The sequence below is a fragment of the Marmota marmota genome, unplaced genomic scaffold (genome assembly GCF_001458135.2).
Source record: "Marmota marmota marmota unplaced genomic scaffold, marMar, whole genome shotgun sequence".
NCBI classification, from domain to species: Eukaryota; Metazoa; Chordata; class Mammalia; order Rodentia; family Sciuridae; genus Marmota; species Marmota marmota.
The window spans coordinates 10,887,962-10,913,039 of NW_026000164.1; the positions used below are offsets into that span (position 1 = coordinate 10,887,962).

Sequence of the window (25,078 nt, forward strand, 5' to 3'; positions counted from 1 at the left end):
GGCAGTGACTCTCTACAGAAAAACAGAGCCTTTGTCCTCATAATTCCATTTAGAAGATGAATGGTATAGTATTTGAAGTCAAGAAATTACCTTGTAGTCATGATTTGAAGATTTCATATACAAACTATGCCTTGTTTTAATGACAGTGAGTAAAAAGTATGTGTACCACCATGAAAAAAAAGAATAAAATCAAGAAGGTTTAAAGTTTTCTGTGGGTAAAGATGAGGTTTGGCTCAAACAAGTAGCTTCTGATCTCCTAAGCAAAGCACTTACTTCAAACAGGGGCAGTGAAAAACCTCAGGTAGTCTAGTCACATACTACATAAATAAGGTTCCCCAACAGAAGAGACAATCCTATACCCAATATATTAGAAGCTTTGAAGATCAGCAGGCTACTCTCTCACTTTTCTGTAATTTCACAGCTTTATGTTTTTGTTTTTGTTTTGGGTGGGGGATGTTTTGGTCTGTTTTCTTTTTTGTTGGTGTTTTGTTTCTTGTGTATGTGGTACTGGGGTTCGAAACCAGAGGTGCTTTACCACTAAGCAACATCACCAGACCTTTTTATTTACTTTGAAACAGGGTATCTCTAAGTTGCCCCGGCTGGCCTCAAACTTGCTGTCCTTCTATGGCTGGGATTACAAGTGTGCACCACCACATCCAGCTATTTGATGTTTTGTTTTCTTTTGTTTGTGATACTGGGGATTGGACACAGGAGTGCTTTCCACTGAGCTATATCCCCAGCTTTTTTTATTTTTTATTTTGAGCAGTGTCTCACTAAGTTGCTTAGTGTCTCAAAAGATTGCTGAGGTTAACCTCAAACTTGTGAACATCCTGCCTCAGCTTCCCAAGTCTCTGGGATTCTAGGCATGTGCCACTGCACTCCATTCGATATAAATTTTATGATTATGTCATCGATTTCCAAACAAATATCTGCTGAGATTTTTTTTTTTAATGTGTACTTCAGTAAGTATAAAAGAGCCAGACAGACCTTGACTACACCTGGGTTCACTCCCTATTACAAAAAATTTAAAAAACTCCAAACTTTTCATATGGCAATGCAGTAACTAGAAATTTATAGTCAAGACACTTGAAAAAAGAACAAAGTTGAAGGATTTGTATTGTGGGACATCAAAATTTAAAGTAAAACCACAGTATTTATGACAGTGTGGTGCTAGCTTAAGGACAGACAAAAATCAATGAAGCAAAATAGAAAGTTTGGAAATAAATCTATAGATCTATAGTGATTTTATTTTCCTTTTCTTTATGGTGCCAAGGCAATTCTTGGGGTTGATCTTCTCAAAAAATGTTGCTAGAACAACTAGATATCCATTTGAAAAACAAACCAGTAACCCTTACCAGACACATGACAAACATTTACTTGAATCAAAGACCTGAGACTACAATGTAAAAATCTAAATCTTCTATAAGAAACAGAGAAGAAAATTATTGTAGTCTTAAGCAAGGAGTTCTTTGGGGTAGGCAATTAAACCTAGAGGCACTTTACTACTGAGCTACATCCCTGGCCTATTTTTATCAGCAGGGTCTCACTAAGTTGTTTAGGCCCTCACTAAATTGCTGGGGCTGGCAATCCTCCTGCCTCAGCCTCCCAAGTCCCTAAGATTACAGGCATTCACCATGTAGCAAAGATTTCTTAAGTCACAAAAGGCAAGAACTTATTAATTTAAAACTTTTTAATTAAAAAACTAATAAATTGGAGCTGGGGTTATGGCTCAGCAGTAGAGCGCTTTCCTAGTATGTACAAGGCCCTGGGTTTGATCCTCAGCACCACGTAAAAATAAATAAAATAAAGGTATTGTGTCCAATTACAACTAAAAAATAAATCTCTTTTAAAAAACTAATAAATTGAATTTCATCAAATTTAAAATTGTCTTAAGACTCTATTCTTAAATTGAAAAAACAAGCCATGGACTTAGAGGGAATGTCTGTAAAACACATCATCTGATAAAAGACTGGAGCATATAAAGTATTCTTACAATAAAACATTATCACTCACTGAAAAAAATGCATGTAAGAATCTGGATGTGCCATGTGTCTATAATCCCAGTTACTAGAAAGTTTGAGGCCATCCAACAGCTCAAGACTGTCTCAAAAAAAAAAAAAAAAAGATTTGAAATCTTTATTATAGAATGTATGTAAATGGAAAATAAACACAAAGATTTTTTAATTTTTTTTTAGTTGATCAGAATACCTTTTTTTATTATTATTTTTGTTTTAATGTGGTGCTGAGGATCGAACCCAGTGCGTCACACATGCTAGGCAAGCACTCTACCACTGAGTTACAATCCCAGCCCCCCTAAAATTTTAACATAGTTAGACATTAGGAAAAAGCAAATTAAAACTACAGTGCTATAGAACTACACCATTCAGAACGCCTGTAATCAGAACACTAGGTGTTGGCAAGGATGAAGAGCAACTTGGAGCTTTCATATATTATAAGGATTTCAAATGAGACAACCATTTGGGGAAACAAATTGATAGTTTCTTTTAAACTTAACAAATGGGAAATTCTGATCTTACCTAACTAACCAAAAAGAAATAAAAAACATCAACAACAAAGATTTATACATGTATGTTTACAGTATTTTATTCATAATTACTAAAAAACAAAATGTCCAAATGGTACCTATCCAACAGTTAAATGGATAAGCTGTGGTATATTCATACCCCGTAATACTTCAGGCAACCATCAGGTTGATCTCAAAATCATTATGCTAAGCAAAAGAAACCATATAATTCTTTTTATACAAAATTCATAAAGATGAAAATAACCCATAGTGACAAAAAGAATTAACAATGGACATCTGGGGGTATTATTAATTGCAAAAATAGATGAAGAAACTTTTTTGGGGTGGTAGATATTCTTTATATTGATTATGACAGGTCATTACACGATGGTATAAATTTGTTGGAACTCGTTTAATTAGACATTTAAAATTGAATCATTGTCTTTTATAATTATACCTCAATAAGTTTTATTTTTTTAAGTGAAAGAAGGTAAAAACAAAGTGAGATAGAATTTAAGTTCTACTATAAACCACAGCTGAAAAATCTGGAAACTACCTATTGGAGATTTTAATTATTTTTAAAATGATAAATGATTGCTGACTATGGAGAAGTAGCAGAATGTCATTCCCTTCCATCTTGCTCGCTTTCTACATCATGATTTTCAGGGGAACCAAAAAACATCAAAGTAGAAGAAAGACTATATGACACTGTTACCGCTGTCACATCTACCAGTTGAGACAGCTTCTAAATTTTCCAAGGGCAGCTAGGGTGTCAGAGGGAGTCAGAGGGAGTCAGCTTGCTGTCCTGAAGTTTGATGAACCTCTGTGGGATTGTGTAGAATTTGGTGAAAAAAAGGCCAAAATATAAGTGTCTGCTTAGTCCAGGTCTGAAGTTTTAAAAATAGTAGAAAATAGCAGCCAATTAACATGAGCCTAGAAGCTTTCACAAATAGATGAGACTGATAAATCAGCCAGATGGTGTACTGCAGTATTTGAATTTCATCAAAGTATTTGAATAATATTGCTCCTGGTTTTTTTCTGGGGAGGGGAGTTATTTGGTTTTGGTTTTGGTTGTTGGTTTGGTTTGGTTTGACTTTGTTTGGTTTTGTTGATTTTCCTTTGGTACTAAGTTTTTGTTGAACCCAGAAATGCTCCACCACTGAGCTAGCTACATCCCCTTCCCTTTTCATTTTTTATTTTGAAACAAAGTCTCACTAAGTTGCCAAGGCTGGCCTCAGACTTGTGATCCTCCTGCCTTAGCTCCTTCCATTCACTGGAATACAAGCATGATCCACCACACCCAACTTTCATATTCTTCTTAAAGATAAAACCAAGAGATGTAACACAAATGGCAGGACTTAACTAGATTCATAACTGGATAAACAATCATACCTGAAAGTAGCAAGCTGGAAGATTTCTGTCTTTATTCCTCTCTTGTGAATGTGATGAGTATATTTAGCAGTACCTAGATGAGGACATCATTAGAATGCCAATCTTTTAAAACCTATTTTAGCGAAAACTAAAATTTTAATGTGGGGTTTTAGGCCATATCTACAAAACATAAAATTTCATCCAGGTGTAAAGAACAGAAGTATGCAAATGTAGGAGGAGGAAGCATTTTTTAATTATTAATATTTTTTAGTTATACATGGACACAATATCTCTGTTTTTGTTTATTTTTATGTGGTGCTGAGGATCAAACCCAGCGCCTCACATGTGTGAGGTAAGTGCTCTGCCACTGAGTCACAACCCCAGCCCAAGGAGGAAGCATTTTATAGGAGCAGTTTAAAAAGATAATTCTAGTGTTGTAATTAAACCTAAGAGTCCATTGAGTGACAATGGCTCACTTAAATTTTTTATGCTCACCACAAGGGACAGATGAAGATGGGAATCTCACTCTAGTTTGTGTTAGATCAAATCTGAAATGCTTACTTAGTTTGAGGCATCATCTTGTGCTCTGAAAAGAATGTTGAAAAACTTAATTTTATGTAAGAACTTAAAAGGAATATACAGAAAACAAATTTTACTAGATAATTTTGCAGATCTAAGAATAATGATTCTATTGGTAGACATTTTTTCTTCCAGATAAGAGATTTCCTAAGAGAATTCTGTCAAGAGAATGTGATATTTAGTTGATACCATGTTTGTCTTTCCTAGTATTTTTGAAAACCCATAACATTCGTAAACCTGTAACGTTCTCCTTAATGTCTTAAAAAGTTCAGAGGGCTAGTGGAATTATCCTAAATAATGCATAGACTTCTGTAGCCAAAGTCAGTTTATTCTTGTTCCCTTTCCTACCTGTCCCCCAACTGACTATGTGGTTGTTTATTTATTTGTTTTTGGCATCTTCCATTATAATGGGTCATTGCCTAGGAAATTGTTTTAGTGTCAACCTATATAGAATTATTTATGATACAATTAATGTGAAACTTTTTATTTTATAGGGTTGGGGTATGATGTGCATCCTGTTTTTTCTAGTTGGGGAAATAGCTTCTTTTCCTTCCAGCCTTCCATTATACAGACATGGACTTTATTGTCACTTTAGTTGCAGAAATATTATAGAAAGAGAATTATTACATGACATAAAAATTAGGAAAGCAGGGGGTATAAGGTGATGGGGTATAAGGTGATGCTATTTCAAATTGCAGCCATTTGCAACTTTGGTCTTTAATACTTTATGCTGTCCAGCTTCTACTGGTAATAACCACTAGTTCAACAATCACATTTATATTTTGTTAATTATCTGTTAAATTCCTGGACAGAAATTTTTTCTCCTCAGCTCTTCAGTTACATTTCTCTTTTATTCTAGTTCTATTGTTTTGCATTGAAAGGAACACCTTTATCAGGCTGGGAATGTAGCAGAGTGGTAGAGTACCTGTCTAGCATGCACAAGGTTCTGGGTTCAATTCCTTCTACTGCCCCCCAAAATAAAAAGCATCTTTATCTGCACTCCTTTTAACTTCATCATGCCTCCATTTTCGTATGTATCTCCCATTGGTTTTGTTTGTTTCATCTCCCAGGAGAAGGAACCACTTTCAAAGACCAACACCTTTGCAGCACACTAGACCCTAGGGCTCTTTGACCTAGCTCCACCAACAACATCATCATCATTTACCCCCTTTCTTTCTCATGGAGTCAGGTTCTCCCCATCTTGAAAAAGCTTTTGATTAGAACACATTTATTTCCATCTGTTTTTAGCTTTCCATGTTACTGCAGAACTTTTCAAGCAGATGGTACCAATAATTGACATCAGATTTTCTTTCAATGGAAAAGTGACAGTATGGTGTAGCAGAACAACACTCACCCTACAAAACAAGATAAGTTTTATATTGTGGTGTATGCTGTAAATGATAGAAATAGTGTGAGATTAGAAGTAATTGGAGGAGAAAGAATTACTTTGAATAAATAGTAATTTAAAATGAAAATTTAGTTCAAAAACTTAGTTTTAAAATCCTGATGACTGGGAGAATGAGGAAGTTTTAAATAAAGACCAGAAAACATGAAGAATCTCAATTATTTGGAAGTCTTCTATTTTTAGGTGTCCATTACATGATTTTGATCATATTATTTGGATTTTAATTTTTTATTTTAAAGCAGAACTTATTTCTTAATGGTCATTGTTAGATTTCAGAAGTCTCATCTGTTTTTTCCAGAATTAAATTTGAGTGGAGTTTATGTATATATCCTATTTATAGTTGATTCAACAGATATATTGAATATTTAACATACATGCCAGGTCTTATATTAGGCAGTGTAGATAAATGGAAATAAATTAATCAAAGCGCTTTCCCTCAATGAACACAACTAAAGCAATTTGTGGCGGTACCATAGATGATTTAAACTTTAAGTTAGTTTTAAAATAGATCCACTGTGGTCATTATAGAGGAAGTCTGCTCCTCACTAGTTTCAGTAAGGTCCATTCACTGGAATACAGGCATGAACCACCACACCCAACTTTCATATAGTTTCAGTAAGGTCCTTTAAGAATATATCATACCACCTTTAAAAATAGTTGTAATTTACCAAACTTTTACATTGTGGTGGAGTTTACATTCTAAATAGAAAGCAAACATAGGCACATTTAAAAAATAAATAAATCCAGCTATTAAAATAATTACTAAATAAATTGAACAATGAAAGATCACTTTCAGTTGGGTTAATCATAGGAAAGCTTCACTTTGGAGTTAGAATTTGTGTTCCATCTTAAAGGACAAGTTTAAATATGTGATAAATAAAATGAAAGCTGATTTGGAGAGATGGGTACAGGTGGGAAGCATTGAATGTCGAAGTGTATTTATAGGAAATTAATAAATAGGCTTCACAGGGTTGAAAGGTTTGTATTTGTAACTAGTAAAAGATAAAGTGAAGTCTTTAAATATAAACAAGATTTGGGCTGTAAATAATAGTGATATGTTTCTAAAATCCTAAATTCATTTATAGTCAACTAATTTATGTATAAAGAAGTTATCACAATGTACAGATTTTAATTGTATCGTGATTCTAAATAAATATTTATACCCCTAAGTATGTTCTGTAGATTCTGAGGCCAGAGTCCTTTAGCCTTACTCAGGTTTAAATGATGTTTTGTTTTTCAGTTACTTACACGCCAAGTCAATCATCCACAGAGACCTCAAGAGTAATAGTATCCTTCCTGAAATTTGTCCGCGAAGTTTGAAAACATCCTGACTTTTTCTTCTGCATTTTGTCTTCACATTATGTAAAAACAGTTTTCATGCTAAATTCAGTATACTGTAAAGAATATTAATAAATCAGCTTGCATGAGAGTATAGTAGAGAAGGATATAATAGCCTGCTTTTGGTTTCTGAATGATTGAGCACTATAAGAAAATCTATCTAAAGTCTTCATAATAGTAGGACTTTTTTTATTGCTTGCTTACATTCTATCCACACTATAAAACAGATAAGTTTATAGCTATGTACTAGTTTCTTTCACCCCTCTGCCCTTGTTTAGGAGTAGTTGAGATCTAATGGAAGGCTGTAAATTACATAGCAGTGAGATGAGAAAAAAAATTCTTTTTCCGTAAGCCCAGTCTCAGACCCTGCCTGCTGGCATCTTTATTCCAGTAAAGAGCCTTTATAGATTCCCCAGAAGTGCTAAAGTATATCTGGGCCTACATGATCAAAATCAAATGGGAAAGTTTCTAGAGCTCCCGAAGGCTTAAGAAAGCATCACCTCATCCTTGTACATTTTAAGCCCCCAAAATTTTAAAAATAGGTTACTTAGGTTAAATACAACTAATTATTGTTTAAAACCTTTTCAATCAACTTTAGGAAATATGAAGTACTGTACTTTATTAAAGACTATCATATTACATAATTATAGAAACTAGATCTCTTACCTAAAATTTTCATAATGTTTGCTCTAATAGGAGAATTGAGATCTATTGTTTTCCTTTACTTACTACACCTCAGATATATTTCTTCATGAAGACCTCACGGTAAAAATAGGTGATTTTGGTCTAGCCACAGTGAAATCTCGATGGAGTGGGTCCCATCAGTTTGAACAGTTGTCTGGATCCATTTTGTGGATGGTAAGAATTGAGGCTATTTCTCCATGGATTACATTTTTGGAACCTGAGATGCTGCTGAGTAACTAGAAAGTCATTGCAGGTTTCAACTATCGTATTTTCATAGTTCCCAGTATTTGGAAAAAAAAATCAATGTTTTATGTAAATAATTTTAACTTTTTTTATCTTTAGAAATAATGTATAAAGTCAGTTTCACTATATTTTAAACAAAAATATATTTTATAAACAATGTTTAAAGTTTATTCAGAATTGTCCGTTTAAAAATATTTTGTGTTCAAAATGTCCTATGTGCACTGTTTAAAAAAAAAATAGGTTGCAATTTAAGGCAGGTGTGGAGTACAGCCATTATTGTGGTTTTGCTAAGAAAACTCTTCCTTTTAACAAAGAGGCTATTTTACAATCTTACTTGAGCCTAAACTGGAAAGTTACTTCCTTCAGACTGGAAAGAACAGTATGATTATGGGGCAGCTGGGAGAGGAAAGGCAAGAGAAAAAAATTGGGGAATTTTTAAGTATTAGCCTTATGCTTCCTTGCATAACTTATTTTCTCTTTCTTTATTCTTATTTTTGCTTTGTTGAAAAGAAGAAAGAGAAGTTCTAAAAGAAGGGAACAAAATTTCTGTGCAGTTACTGCAGCAGACAGTTAATCTCAGCAACTCAGGAGACTGAGACAGGAGGATTGAAAGTTCAAGGCCAGCCTCAGCAATTTAGCAAGGCTCTAAGCAACTTAGGGAAACTGTCTCAAGATTGAAAAATTATAAAGGGCTGTGAATGTAGCCCAGAGTGGGTTCAATCCCCAGTACCTCCCAAAATGTATAGGAATCATGCTATATAAATCAGCAGTTCTCAAAAGGATCCCTAAGACCTTTCATTGGGAGGAACCACAATAATCCCTTTGTGAGACCAGATTTTCTTCTTATCCTCCGATCAAAACAACACATAGCAACATATTGAAATGAGAAGCAAGGGCAAGGAGTGTCGTTTGATTGTAGAGTGCCGCCCAGTATATGCTGGTTTGGATCCCCAGAGCTGCAAGAACAAAAGGAGAGAATGATTGAATAAAGAAGCAAATAGAATCCACCTGGTTGCTATTAAGCCAGATGTCAAAGAGAATCACAGTACTATTCTCACTAACCTTTATTTTTAAAAATATTTTTTATTAAAAATGTGTGTTCTGTGTTGACATTAGTGGTTATTATTTTTAATATTTAAATGAATTAGTCAGTATTTTAAGTTTCTTTGTTAAGTTTTAATATGATAAATAAGCCACAGATACAATCCACATAAACAAAAACTCTTTAGGGTCTTTAATAATTTTTAAGAATGAAAACAAGTCCTAGGACCAGCAAGTTTGAAAACTGCAGCTCTAAGCTAAATACAGGTATCCCAGAAGTCTTAGTGTAATTTTAAGCTTTAAATAATTTAATATGCATTAAAACTTCTGGGACACTCTGCCAGAAACAGAAAAGTTGTGAGGGCTTCTGAAGCTGTATTTGCCAAAATTCCTCAAACTATATGTAGCAGTGCCCAAGAAGGGAATTCCAGGGTAAGATTCCAAGTTTATCAAGATATAGGCATAGGGTTAAATTGAGCTATGATTTCTTATGACAGTACATGGAATTAGGGCAAGTGGCAAGGTGGAAGAGAAGACATTGGACTTTAATATTAGAGTCAGGAGATCTGTATTCTAGTAGTACTCTGGCCATTAACTTGCAGGTTTTTTTAACCTCCTCTTATTCTCTCCATCTACAGTGTTGAGTTGGACTAGTGAATTTCTGAGGCCTTTTCTAAAATTTAGTAATTGTAGTTAGCTAAGTTTTTAAAAAATTCTTTAATATATGTTTAATGGTTTTAAATAATAATTAGAAATATGAGGCTAATTAATAATTATATTTGTATTATGATTATAATTGGATTTCAGGACCCTTTAAAGTATATGCCTATAACAAAAATGGCAGTATATCCTAAGATGATAGGCAGAAACGGATTTTTAAGTGCTGAAATTGCAGAACCTAAAAAACAAACCATGCACATTTTTTTAAGGTATGTTTATTTTAACTAGTGTGGGAGAATTGAGCCCAATCAAGTCTCCAGGTTTGTTCTTACTCTGAAAAATTTTAAGATTTTTCAGTTAGTGTATTATTACACAGAAAGTTTATATTTCCTTCCAATTACTTTTGTTGATACCTGGATAGATAAATTCATCCTTTATGCTAAATTTTAAGGTAAGAGAATAGCCAATAATGTACTTCTTTGTTAAATAAATCTTTCTGGGTTGATACTGCCTTCAGAAGCAAATACAGAATAACCACAGAGTTTGATCAGAACTAACATTATGTGGTCCTCTGAATTAATTATATTTGTCTTAACTTTCTTTTATGTATATCTTGAAAGAGAAACCTTTGTGAAAAATTTTACAAGTTAAACTACTAAATTGAAGATCAGTTATGCATTTCTTGTAAATAGCTCACATACAGCTTTTCATCAAGCCATCCACCAACAACAGTGAAATAAAACTAATTTTTGAAAAGACGTCTTCTGGGCTGAGGATATAGCTCAGTTGGTAGAGTGCTTGCCTCGAATGCACAAGGCCCTGGATTCAGTTCCCAGCAACACACACACACACACACACACACGTATGAAAAGATAGTTCTTCAACTAGTTTTTACTCTGTCCCTCACAAAAATTAGTTTAGGCTTTGAATATTATGTCTTTTATCATAACCGGCTTCTTGGTATTCTGGTTTGTTCATTTCATCAAAGTTGTAAGTGGTTTATTTTGTACTATATTACTTAAAAACAACTATCATCAGAATGTATAACAAAAGCAAGTAGTAGCAAACTTCTCTTCCAACCCCATCTTTTGACTCCCTTTAGGTTCTTCCACAGATCTTTCATCAGTGTTCTCAATTTGGGTTAGACGTTAGAATCACCTGAAGAGCTTTAATGATCAATAACATTTGGGACCCACCCCAGGTTCAGATGTTAAATTACTGAGATTGAGTGTAGTCTGGCCATTGTGAGGTTTAAAAGCTCCACAAATGGTCTGACTTGCAGCTGTAATTAAGAGCCACTGCCTCTCCTTGTGAGATACCTGCCTTCCCACACCAGGAACCTTTTCTAGCCATTTTTGCAGTTAGTACAGCTTTTACTATCAAATTGATGTTTTCATTAATATTCTTGCAACTTCTTAATTCTTTCCAAATGAAACAAAACAGGAGATACTTTGAGAAGGAAGAAATCTTTTAAGCTAATTGTTAACCAGTCAATCATTGTATTTCATGTAAATTAGAAATATAGTTGTGCAATACAATGACTGAAATATGTAAAAATGTGGCAGATAGTGATTTGGTCTATTACTTTGCCAAGGACCAGCAGCCAAAAGATTTTTTATACCATTTTTTCCCTAAATCTACCTGCTGTCTGTAGCTTTTGTTAATAAAGTTTCCGTGACATGTTTATACTACGTGTTTATTCCATGGCTTAACAGGGAATTCGAGTTTATCAGCCTTAAATTCTACCATTATTTTCTAAGGTGCCCTGAGATGAGGAAAACCTTTTGTACCAATGGAAAAACTTAAGTTCTGAGACAATTACTGTAGTTGTTGTGCCTACTCTCGAGCATCTTATAGCTACAGGTCTAGTTTGTTGTTGTTGTTGTTGTTATTGTTTTTTTGCTCAATCAGGAATGAGAAGTGGAAACTGATTCTGATAGGGTAAGTCTTAGGAAGAAGTCAAATGGCAGTGATGGTATTTTGTTCAGAAAGAAAATTAGCTGATAAAATTATAAAGTCTTAGTCTTAGTAATGCATTATAGAATCTTACCTAGAACTGCTTCTTTCAGAATCTATAGAGCAGGAGTTTTTTTTCTTCCTCTTTCTTAATTGGTTTCAGTTCTTTGACTATTAATAAGAGATGAGTTTTTTTATGATAAAACACTGCTCTGGCAATTACAGTTTTTATTTCAGTCTTTATTCACTTGAAGTGAAGAATAAACTACAATATTTTTCTTCTTATGTTCTAACAGGCACCAGAAGTAATCAGAATGCAAGATAAAAATCCGTACAGCTTTCAGTCAGATGTATATGCATTTGGGATTGTTCTGTATGAATTGATGACTGGACAGTTACCTTATTCAAACATCAACAACAGGGACCAGGTAAATATTTACCATCTCTTGGGGATTTATTTCAGTTTTTGTGTAAAAGCTCAGGTTAGCTATAGAAAGGAAGTATTGAGTTCTGGGTAAGCCTGAAGGATAGCTCTCTTGATCTTGGTGACCAGTTTTAGAAATCTTCTGTGCACTTTTGGCATAATAGCAGCTTGTACTAAGACTTTTTCTCTGAAATGCTGGTACAGTGGAGTGAAATTCCTGATTTTGTAACTGAAAACTAGAGACACAACAGTAAATAATACTTACTTAATGTTTCTTAACCAGAGCTCAAGTAGAAGAATGAGCTCTGCAGCTATAATACTTAGGTGTTAAGCCTTTTACTCTTTGAGGATTGTGCCATTGGAGTAGGTGCTTGGCCATGAATGTCTCTGTATTGAATTTTTTTTTAATTAAGATTTTTTTAATTTTTAAAATCATGGAAGCAATGTTAAATCATGCTTTGAATTTTCTATAATGAGAAATCTAGTAAGAGGGGATTTTTTTTTCTTCCTAAGTTACTGTTCTCTATCCCTTACCTTCTGAAAAGTACCAATACATTGTAGTTCATGTAGCTCTTTGCATTTTCTGTCTTTTCACAATAAATTCATGTAGGCTTTTAAAACTAAGCAAGAAAAGTGAATTGTCTTTACTGAAACTGTCTTGGATACCTTAGCATTTAAATAGTATGTGTAAGGAGACAGAGATTCCAGCATTAACTGTTAATATATTAGAAAATAAGAGTTGACAGTGTAAACTGTAATTTGAAAATATTTAGACTTTTTGCTATGGTTTTCATCAGAATTACCTGAGAAATTGCTTGTAAGTGGAGACACCAGAGCAGATTCTGAGTGCTTGGTGGATGGTTCAAGTACCCGTTTTTATGCTTCCCAGGTGATTCTGACTCATACCAATGTTGAGAATCCCCAACCAGAGAATGAAAACAAAAAAGTGTAAACTTTTTACATATTTTATCATGACTTCCCAACCTAATGAAATGATAGATTTTATATATAAAAGTGATATATTTAAGTGATATATTTATTTTGGTCAGTAGCTCAACTCTCTTTTTGATGATAGCTTTTTCATTTAACTATCATGTGGTAACATAGAAGTAATCCAACTTATCCTGAACTTTAGGCCTTCCTATTGAATCACTGTATCTTCTGTAGCCAGTGGGGGTCTTGATTCTTGCTTTGAGCATTTAAAAAAATGATTGCATTTCTATCCAGTTCATCATAAAGCTGAATTTGTAATTGTTGTTTTGTCTTTCTAATCATTTCATTAGCTTTAGAATGTTGAGTCTTAGTTTTGAGTGTTAAACAGTATAGAACTTCTGTTTTGATGATCTTATGTCAAGCCTGCATGAAACTTAGATGGGAGGGGGTGCAAAATACTAGCTAAAGAACACAATTGAAACACTATACTTAACTGTACTTATGACAGATATAGATCACTGAGATGATTGATTGGATGATGGCAGTCTGATTAGCAAAATTTGGAAGCATCATGTGCTCTGTCTTTTACAAATGTAATTCAAGCATACAACAGCATAACACTCTGTGCCATGTTCACTTTTCCTATGGGTATTATTATTCCAAAGGAGTTACTAAGGATTTTTAGTTTAGTTTTAGCTGATTGATCATATAGACTACAAATTAATAAAAATTTGTGAACTTAAGATCTGTCAGTTTATTTTAATATAATTATAATATGGAAACAAATATTACTATCTCCAAAATATGGATAAAAGCATCCCAGAGTTCTGCACTCATCCACTTCTTGGCATTTTAGGTGCTTTGTCCTCCATGGGAGTATAATAAATGATGTGGCAAGGGCTTACTCTCCATGAGAGAAGTGAGTGAGTGACCAGCAGAAGGGTAAGGCCTTTACTAGTTAATTCTTTTAGTACTATAGTTAGAGCCCCTGGAATTTGCCAGCCAGAAACCAAGTTAAGTATTTGCTAAAGGAGGTAGAGGTAAAAGAATGACATACTCTTCCCACTACCCCCATTCTACTTCATTATCCTGTAGCCTACTTTCTTCAAATGGTACTTTCCATGGAACTCCCCATTTTGAAAGAATAATTCTCGTCATTCTCAGTGAAGTAACCCCAGATTGCTCCATTCATCTTCTTGTTTTGAATTTTCTTTCACTTTCTCTTGAGTTCCATGGCTCTCAGATTAGACTTCTGTTTGAGAATCCAGGAATAATATTCTTTCTTTTTCTTAGGAGATGGAATAGCTGTTTCTTTACTATGCAGTGTAGGTACCATTCCTCTACACTTTCACCCCATAGTCTGAGGTGACAGGTTGTTTCTTTAAACTGAGAGCAGGGGGTGGGGTAAAGCAGTGTGATACATTGGCAGGCATGGCCTCAAGACCTGTGTTACCTGGTCATCTTACCTCTCTATGTGTCTTTTTTTTTTCCAGTTATGAAAATCAGATCTAAAAATCAGATTATTTACGAAAGTAAGTCTTTTAGCTCTCTGAGAGATGACCATTTATGTTACTTTGCAAAATAGTATACCATTTCTCCTTTACTTTTCTCAGTGCTGATTCTGAGAAATCACTTTTTCTCTCATTTGTTTTATTCTATCATTTCATTTTCCTCTCTAATCTCCCTCTTCTTCCCTCTTTAATCCTCTACTAAATGGGGATTAATAATAATGGGCTTATCTAAGCTAAGAATATTGACTATATCCTCATAGCTTTCTTTTCTTGGAACAGAAATGTTGTGTATTTTTAGAAGAAAATAATAGATAACATATGTCAGTTATTTTAAGTATATTCCAGTTATTGGTGTATAACAAACCATCCAGAATGTAGTGTCTCAAATGAATCTACAATCGGGCTGCTCCCAGTAAGGAAGATTTATCTGTTTAACGTGGTATCGGCTAGAACAATGTGACTGGATGTTAAGAAGATCTGCTTCCAAATTGGCTCATTCACATACCTGACAAGTTGGCAGTAGCTGTCAGCTGGGAACTCAGTCAGGGCCATGGACTAGGGAACCCAATTCTTCACATAGGACTTTCCATAGTCCTTTCCATAGGACTTCTTCAGGCTGCTTGTTCTTTCTCACAGCAGATTGCCTGGGTTCTAAGCATAGGCTCTCAAGAAACAAGAAATGATAAGTTCCAGTATCTTAATTAATACACAAATTATTTTAACAGAAAAGGTTTTTTAACATCTACTACATATAAAGCACTGTGGAATATAGAGACATTCAAAGATGAATAAAGCACAGTCTGAGCTACCAATGGAATGTAGAGTTCTATTGAGGCAATATATGGGGTGATGTTGAAAATGAGGGGATGAAGGGGAGGGTGTCAGAGTGCTGAATGTGTATTCCAAATAAGAACCAGTCCCAGATTTCAAGCTAATGTATAGATTTTGTGCATGTGTACCCCACGAATTTTTTCAAATTATATCCCGGGAAAGACTTGTCCTTTCGCTTTCCTGCTCTTTCATCATCACTGAGCTCCCCAACCCCAGCAGTAAAGGTCACCTGCCCTGTACTCCACAGAAACTAAAACAGTGAGGCATGTAAAAATGTAAGAGTTGTCTTTGATTTCTTTCTCACATTCTTTCTGAAAGTCAGGTTTTTGAAAAATTTTGCATCTCTGTGAATGCTTTTAAATTAGCATCTAAGGGGCTGGGGGTATAGCTCAGTTGGAAGAGTGCTTGTCTCTCAAGCCCAAGGCCCTGGGTTCAATCCTCAGCACCAAAAAAATAAAAAATAAATAAATTAGCATCTAAGAAGTTTTACCTTAAGCTTGAGTAATTGCTAAGAATATAATTTTCTATTCAGTTAACATTTAAAATAAGGCTGGTATAACTAACTCCCTCTTTTTAAAGTTTTTTGTTTTGTTGTTGTACTGGGGATTAAACCCAGGGACACTTTACCACTGAGCTACATCCCCCGCCCTTTTTTCTTTTTTCTTTTTTAATTTGCGACAGGGTCTCACTAAGTTGCTTAGGACCTCACCAAATTGCTGAAGCTGGCCTCAAACTTGTGATTCTTCTATCTCAACATCCTGAGTTGCTAGGATTACAGGCATGAGCCACCATACCTATCTACAATGCTTTTAAAAATGTATCTAGGGTAGAATGTATCAGTGGTAGAACACTTGCCCAGCATGCTGAGGCCCTGGATTTGATCCCCAGCACCCCCAAAAAATAAAAATATCTAGTAAAATCTAAAAACCATAATAATTTGATATACTATCACTTATTTTAAAAAATATGATAGCTCTATGTTAATTTTTGAGGTAGGACATGATTCCTATTTTTTCCCCCGAACTATTTGTAGTATTCTGTTTCACTCTCCACATAATTCTGTCCTAATGTAACACATTTCTATGCTTTAAAGCTTTTTAGTGATTATTCAAGTTACATATTTACAATAAAAAATATGGCTATAAGTTTAAACTTAGAATGTTTAAAATTTTTTCTGTTTTGGGTTGTTGATTTCTTAAAAATTCTGAATTATGCCATTGTTTCAATTTTTAATATGTAACTGATAAAAATAATGTAAGTTTTGATTAATAGAGAAGAGACAGTATAAAATTTTATTGAAATGTGTATATTAATAAATAACACTGGGCTTTTGTTTATCCTTCAGTTGATTTATATATCTGTAGGTAAATACGATTTTTTGGTAGATGAGCCAAGGCTTAATATTGATCTTTTTTCCTTATTGTATTTTTAAAGAGGTAAATATTGAGAAATCTTATTAAGATAGAAAAGGTAGGAGTTTTATATAGCCATATGCAAAGTTTCATAGTCCCAAGACCAAAAGGACTCACTGAAAATTCTCTGAAGTCTGTTGTACTCACAGTTACAGTTTATTCCAGTGAAGGAATGCAGATTAAAATCAGAAGGGAAAAAATACATGGAACAGAGTCCAAAAACATGTCTCAAGTGAAACTTCCAGTTATCTTCTTCCCATGGAGTTGTGGACAGTACTAAATTTCCTGGTAGTGGTATGTGACAATACACATTGTATATTGCCAACCAGGGAAACTTCCTGGGCCTTGGAGTCTAGAGGTTTTATTAGGACTTGGTTTTATAGGTGTGTAGCTGACTCTTGTGTAGTTGACCTCAGTTTCCAGCTCCTTCAAGGGTCATGCTGATACTAAATGATCCAAAGACCCCTCTGTAAGTCACATTGTTAGCATAGACATCTGACATGGCCCAGAGTCCCCAGAGAAACAGGACAAGACATCCCCCTGGGCTTAGTGATTATTTCCCAGGAGCAAAACACAAAGACCAGTCCTCTCTCTCTGAGTACACCATATCACTCAATTACTTGAATTCATTCCTAGATTATGCCAAAAATTATATAGTAATTTTTTGGGGGTGGGAGGGTACTGGGGATTGAACCCAGTGGTGCTTAACCACTGAGCCACATCCCCAGCCCTTTTTCATGTTTTTATTAGAGATAGAGTCTCACTGAATTGTTTAGTGCCTTGCCAAGTTGCTAAGGCTGGCTTTGAACTTGCAATCCTCCTACCTCAGTCTCCTGAGCCCCTGGTATTACACTACCACACCCAGATATTATATAGTAACTTCTTAAAAACTATTTTAATGATCACTTGACAGTTTTGTTGGAAACAAAGAATTGGAAACCAACTTTGGTGCAAAGTTAGATAATAATTAGATAAAAAGTTAGATAATCATTAGAGCTAAGTTAGATAATAATTTTTGGAAATATCCCTTTCATTCCTCCATAGTTTTCACAATCTGGAATAATGCGTACTATATATATATAGTTAGATTCCATATGGGTAAAAAGTAAGCCTTTTTGTAAAGTAGAAGGACAGTTATGACAGAGGAGAAAGGGGAAAGAGGATAAGATTTACACTTTTACCTGAATTAATAGTTCTTGGGCAAGTCAGTTATTTGAAAGGGACATAAGTAAGTTGATGAGGTAGAAATTAATTCCCTTAAAACTACCATGTGTGTTTAATTCTGGTAGAATCTTCATGTAGCCCCAGAGATCTTTAACCCTAGTTTGAAGACTACAAATTATGACATGGCTAATCAGTTAGCACAAATTTGTCATTCACCTTAAGGAGTTGTTAACTTACACATTCAAAACCTGTTGTGTCGGGCTGGGGATGTGGCTCAAGCGGTAGCGCGCTGGCCTGGCGTGCGTGCGGCCCGGGTTCGATCCTCAGCACCACATACAAACAAAGATGTTGTGTCCGCCAAAAACTAAAAAATAAATATTAAAAAAAAAAAAAAAACCTGTTGTGTCCAGAAGATTGTGTTAAATGTTAGAGGCTGAGGTAGTATAGATTTTTAAAAAGAAGATAGTGGGGCATAGTGGCACATGCCTGTAACCCCCGGAGCTCAGGAGGCTTAGGCAGCAGGATCACTAGCTTGAGGACAGCTTCAGCAATTTAGCTAGACCCTCAACAACTTCATAAGACCTGTCTCAAAAATAAAAAATAAATAAGATTAGGGATGTAGCTTAGTGATAAAGCACCCCAGGGTTCAATACTCATTGCCAAATAAATAAATAAATACAAATACAGAAGAAGATATGCATATATATGAGACACAATCCCTGCCTATAAGGACCTATAGTTTCATTGGGGAATTTACATAATCACAAGAAGATTAATAACCATTGGATGCAGTAAATAGTCATAACAGCTATTGGTGGAAAGGAGGGCATTATCATTTCTTGGTGTGAAAGGAAAGGTATGATGAGCAAGATTCAATTTTAGTTAGGCCTTCAATTCACCGGAATTTTACAGGAATCTGGGAAGGAGCTGAGGCCATATAAAACATGGTTAAAAGATTTCTATTGGGATGGTCTTATCTAGTTTGTTTGTTTGTTTGTTTATTTGGTGCTGGAGATTGAACCCAAGGGCACTTTACTACTGAGCTACATCCCCAACCCTTTTTATTTTTGAGACAAGGTCTTGCTAAATTGCCCAGACTGATCTTGAGTTTGTGGGCCATGCCCAGTTCCAAATTCTTATATAGCTGCATTATCTTGGACAAGTTCTTAGATTTGTTTGAACTTTGGTTCCTAATTTGTAAAATAGGGTTAATACCTACCTTGTTAGAATTATTTTGAGTGTTAAATTAGATGACATCTATAATTCAAGTGTACCAAAGTTTTTTTGGCCTTTCAGGGCTACCTTTTCCATTGATAGCCAAGTCAGCATATCTGAACTGCTGTCCTCTGTGAATGTAGACAGTCCAGACTGTTTCTCAACTTTGAAGACCCCCTTGTTAAGTGCTTTACTTTTTCCTGGTTGTTGCTTGTAGTCACCTGTTGCTTCAAGGTATTATTCCAAGTTCCTGCTAGGATTCTGAGTCTCTTTCCTCCATTAAAGTGATTATACATCCTGGATTCAGAAGAGGGCAAGATGGAAGAAATCTGTGTCCCCTCAATATCTCTTCCCAAGCTTCATCCTTTTAACTGTACCATAGAGATCACATTGCAAATAAAACTTTACTTCAGACTCATAAACAAGGGTCATTTGACACCAAACATTAACCTTGAATATATCTAAAATTCCATCAGCTCTGCCCAGAATGGGGGCTTTCTTACTAGTTTCCTCCACCCTAGCATCTATTCCAGCCCTCTGGGACCTGTTCCTTCTAAGATCAAAACTCCCTCTCTTCAGATCCTCTCTTCCCAGATTCCCAAGACTCCTAACATCTGTTTTCATCTACCCTCAAAAGAGCTGAAAGGCTTCACCTTCTCTTCTCATGGGAAGGAGCTGAGACCATATAAACATGGTTAAAAGATTTCTATTGGGATGGAAGAGGCTGTGATTCTGAGGTCCTATAACCAAATGCCCCATTAGAGTTTCCATAGCACTAGGGCAAATGATTGCTAAAAAGGTTAGCTTTTTGGTTCTTGCTACACATATGCAAAGGAGTTAGCCTAATACCCAACAATTAAAAGTACTCAATAACACTTTTTTGTTTTGTTTTGTTTTTTGTTTTGCTTTTGTTGTTGTTAATGTTGTTGTTGTTTTAGTACTGGGGATTGAACTCAGGGGCACCTGACCACTGAGCCACATTCCCCAGCCCTATTTTGTATTTTATTTAGAGACAGGGTCTCACTGAATTGCTTAGCACCTTGCAGTTGCTGAAGCTGGCTTTGAACTCACAATCCCTTCTGTCTCAGCCTCCCGAGCCACTAGGATTACAGGCGTGCGTAGCTGCACCTGGCTCAGTAACCATTTTTTTTTTTAAGGAAAGAAGAAACACTATTGGATCTGTGTGTTTCATAACAGTTACTGTCAGCGGGAACATAGACTACATAAGGAGAAACTAGCAGCACAGGAGTTAAGAGCCCTTTGGACAGCCCCAGGTCATGAAAATTTCAGATTGCAGCCCTTTGGGGATGGGTATTCCACAATCTCTGATATATAGGAACCCATATACTAGCATTGTTGGTTTTATCAAAGCATAAGATGTATTTAGAAAAGTACAAATGTCTTAAGTGTAGAGCTTATTGATTTTTCATTGTTTATATATTTTAACTTATGTAAAAGATATGTGATTTACCTTTATTTTTCTCCAGATAATTTTCATGGTGGGACGAGGATACCTATCCCCAGATCTCAGTAAGGTACGGAGTAACTGTCCAAAAGCCATGAAGAGATTAATGGCAGAGTGCCTCAAAAAGAAAAGAGATGAAAGACCACTCTTTCCCCAAGTAAGAAAAAACTTTGTGCTAACTAAAAGAATAGCCTAACATTCAGAGGCAGATTTTCAAGCACTCCATGGAGCACACTGTTTGTTTCATAGGTTTAGATTCCATGTGATTATGTGCAGCCTCCAGACAGGTAAAAACACGAAGATGGGTTTGTGAAAATTGAGCATAAGTTTGGGCTCCCAACACAAACTTTCAGAAGGTCTTTGCATTTATCCAGCATTTCTCAAACTTTTTGGTCACAGATTCTTTTATACATTTAGAAATTATGAAAGACCCCAAAGAATTTTTGCTTATGTAAGTAATAATTACTGTTTTCCAAACCAAAACCATTATTGAAAGAATAATGGTATTTACATTTTACATTCTTTTTCAAATGTCTTTAAAAAAAGAAAATAATTGGATTTTTTGCTTTTGCATTATGTTGTAGTATCTTACATTATATTGTTGCCTCTGAAAACTTGACTTGTAAAATGACAGTAAAAAGGCAAATAATATCTTAATATTGTTATGAAAATAGTTTTGACCCATGGACCTTTTAGAGGCCTACAACTCATACTTTGTGAACTGATGTTTATTCTTCTTGATGGTAAAGAGGTTCCAAGTTTCCCTTTCATATGAGGTCTTTTTAAGGGACATGCCCACCAGGCGCACAAAGAAAAGGCAATGAATGCAGTCTTCTTTTCATGATTCTTTATAACTCTTCATTGCTTTTTTTTAATCTTTTCATGTTGTGAGGCTAAAGTTAATAATCTTTAATAAACCACACAAAGAGCCAATGTGGTGTCGCTTACTTGGGAGGCTGAGGTAGAAGAGATCGCTTTAGCCTAGAGTCTGAGGCCAGCCTGGGCAACATGTCTAGACTCCACCTCACAAAAAATTAAGAAAGAAAAAAAGGGGCTGGGGTTGTGGCTCAGCGGTAGAGTGCTTGCCTTGCACGCACGAGGCCCTGGGTTCGATCCTCAGTACCACATAAAAATAAATAAGTGAAATAAAGGTATTGTGTCCAACTATAACTAAAAAATAAATTTTTTTTTAAAAAAAGAAAGGAAAAAAGAAATAAACATCACAAAGAACTGAAACTAAGGTAACAAGCTTAAAGCATTTAACTATAACAGATATTATAATATAAATGCAGCATTTTCTTATGCTTGGGAACTTCATGATAACGCTGTCTAAATATACCCCATGACAAATCAGTTGTTTAAAGTGGGAAGTACTTGTCAAGAGCTATGTAATGTTTTGAACAACTAATAAAAGTGGGAAGTACAGACTTCCATAGTTAATCTGTTATCATAATTGCTGGGACATTTCTTTGTGGTTCTTATGCCTTTGAATGTCAGTCCTAACTAGAGTACTTAGATAAGTCACCATTACAGAAATGAGATTCACTCATCCTTCATTTTTTATCCCAAAATTTTTCTTTTCTAAAGAATTAAAGAAGGGGCTGGGGTTGTGGCTCAGCGGTAGAGCGCTCGCTTAGCATGTGCGAGGCCCTGGGTTCGATCCTCAGCACCACATAAAAATAAAGGTATTGTATCCAACTACAACTAAAAAATAAATGTTTAAAAGAGAAAAAAAATTAAAGAAGGTAGAATTGATGGTTATAGCATGTGTCAAGGGCTGCCCCAGAAAAGAAAGGGGAGGCTAAATGGTTAAATGGATAGATAAATGTTTTTATGTTCTATGACCCTACGTTGCTGTTACTTTAAGAAAGAGTTTTGGGATATTTTGCTTTGCTTTGCTTTGCTTTGCTTTGCTTTGCTTTGCTTTGCTTTGCTTTGGCTTGGTTTTTAACTCAGAAAACATCTGGATGAAAGACCAGTGTTGTTGAACATCAGCAGCTGGGCCAGTACCATGATCTCTTTTCACATCCCAGGTGCTAACATTTCTTAAAGGGACAGAATTGTTCATACTTCTAAATATATCATTTCATTCATTTAGTGGTATCAAAAATTGAAATGTGCATATGAATATGAATTTTCTAGATTAGTGGAGGCTACTCCTTTAAGTATTATATTTAAATTTTCATTACAGTTTGTTTTTGTTTAGTGTGTTGTTTTTCTCTGTGTGTGTGTGTGTGCGTGTGTGTGTGTTTTACTGGGAATTAACTCGGGGCATTCTGTTAATCTGTTATCATAATTGCTGACAGATAACTGATCAATATCCTCAACCCTGTTATTTCTTTTGTTTGTTTTTTGAGTCAGGGTTTCCCCAGGTTGCAGAGGCTGGCCATGAACTTGGTGATACTCCTGCCTCAGCTTCCCAAGAAGCTGGGATTACAGGCATGTGCTGCCACACACAGCTTGTTAGAGGTTCTTTTCTTTTCTTTTCTTTTTGAGGTGATGGGGGATTGAACCCACGGCCTTGCGCATGCAAGGCAAGCACTCTACCAACTGAGCTATATCCCCAGCCCCAGAGGTTATCTTTCTACACCATACAGTTTTTCACCACATAAATCCTAAATGGCTAAAGATCTATATGTAAAACAACTATAAAATATGAAATCATTTCTACAGTGTTGAAGAAGGAAAGGCTTTCCTAAACAAGAGGCAAAGTTCGGAAATTATAAAGTTTAATATAGTATATATGCCTGCATTAAATTTTTAAAATTTCTACATTAGTAAAAAATAATATTAAAATTTAAAGAGAAAGATATATTTTTTGATAGATTTAACCCAGGAGCTACATGCCCAGCCCTTTTTTGGTTTTGTTTTTGTTTTTCACTTTGAGATATGGCCTCACTAAGTTGCTGATGCTAGCCTTGAGGCAATCCTCCAAGCCACTGGGATTACAGGTATATGCCACTGCACCTGGCTAATTTTTTATCATATATAACAAAGGTGAACATTTTACAAAATCAGTAAGTAAGACAGTCAAAAGATCTGGCCATGGTGGGACACACATGTAATCCCAGCAACTCAAGAGGCTGAGCCAGGAGGATCACAAGTAGTAGAGTGCCCCTGAGTTTCATCCCTAGTAACACACACACACACACACACACACAAAGACAAGTCAGTAGAAAGAGGGCAAAGAATATGAACAGGTGATGCGTAAAAGAAATACAAATGGTGAATGAACTTAGAAAAAGACAAAAATTTCTATGGCAGTTAGTAAAATGCCAAAATGGGATACCCTTTGATTTTGCCTGTCAAAATTGTTGGTATCCAACACTGGGAACAATGTTGGGAGGTAGGAATTATTCTTTAAAGAATTTTTTTTTGGGGGGGGGGGGTACTGTGTAGTGAGAAAGTAAATTGTTCAGCTTGTGGGAAGTATTTGGTGTAGAATCCATAAATTTAAAATACTCTTAAAACCCTGTGCTATCAAACCTATTTCCATAAGTACTTGGGTATATAAAAAAAAGTTTACTATAATGGATTAAATTTGAAGACATAAAAATGAAGGTAACTTTATAGATGGCATGGATATTAATGAGGGTAAAAAGAAAACAATGAGGAAAAAAGTGTAGTATAAAAGGTGGTGAAGATGGGCTCTGTTTTTATATGTATATATTTATGTATAGGAAAGATCCAGAAGAAAGTATGATTATCCCTGGAGAATGGGATTTAAAGAACCTTATTCTTTTTACTTTTTATGTTTGTTTTCATTAATTCATTCACTAAGATACTAGTGATTGAGCCTAGAGGCACATTTACCACTGAGCTATAACCCTAGCTCCTTTTTTATTTTTTTTATTTTGTCACTGGGTCTCACAGTTGCTGAGTCTGGCCTTGAACTTTAAATCCTCCTGAGTAGCTGGAATTACAGGCGTGCACTAATGTACCCAGCTTAAATTTTATTTACTTGTTTTAGAATTCAAAAATTTTTGTAACATTGCTTATTTCTTTTCCTCCTTTTACTAGTCACTATAAAGATTATAGTTTGACTTAAAAAATAATATTGATAGTTCAGAACAGTAATAATAGTATTAATGATAATTTCTGCTAAAATTTCATTGAGTACTTACTTTATGCCTGGCATTGTGCCAAGCCCTTTGTACACGTCTCATGATTATGAACATGCATTATCATGCTGTATACTTTTATATCATGTTTCTTTTGTACCTTAAAATATGTGAATTTCTCTGCTTTTGTATATTGTTATTTATTTGTAGACTTTCCCTGTCTTCACCATTCATTTGTCACTTCTCATTTATGAGACATAC

The 25,078-nt window shown here is 35.0% G+C and overlaps 1 protein-coding gene across 11 annotated transcripts in view; it reads left to right on the top strand.

The window, feature by feature from the left end:
* The window catches only part of Braf (B-Raf proto-oncogene, serine/threonine kinase), a 111,451-nt gene that overhangs the window by 71,225 nt on the left and 15,148 nt on the right, over positions 1-25,078 (top strand). For 10 of the 11 annotated variants that reach the window (XM_048786818.1, XM_048786819.1, XM_048786821.1 and 7 more), the window contains 4 exons: positions 7,120-7,166; positions 7,957-8,075; positions 12,098-12,229; positions 20,779-20,913. In XM_048786818.1, coding sequence (XP_048642775.1) covers positions 7,120-7,166; positions 7,957-8,075; positions 12,098-12,229; positions 20,779-20,913 — 433 coding nt within the window. Of the gene's footprint in view, positions 1-7,119; positions 7,167-7,956; positions 8,076-12,097; positions 12,230-14,014; positions 14,101-20,778; positions 20,914-25,078 lie in introns of those variants that run through there. The other variant, XR_007341834.1, reaches the window with a different exon arrangement.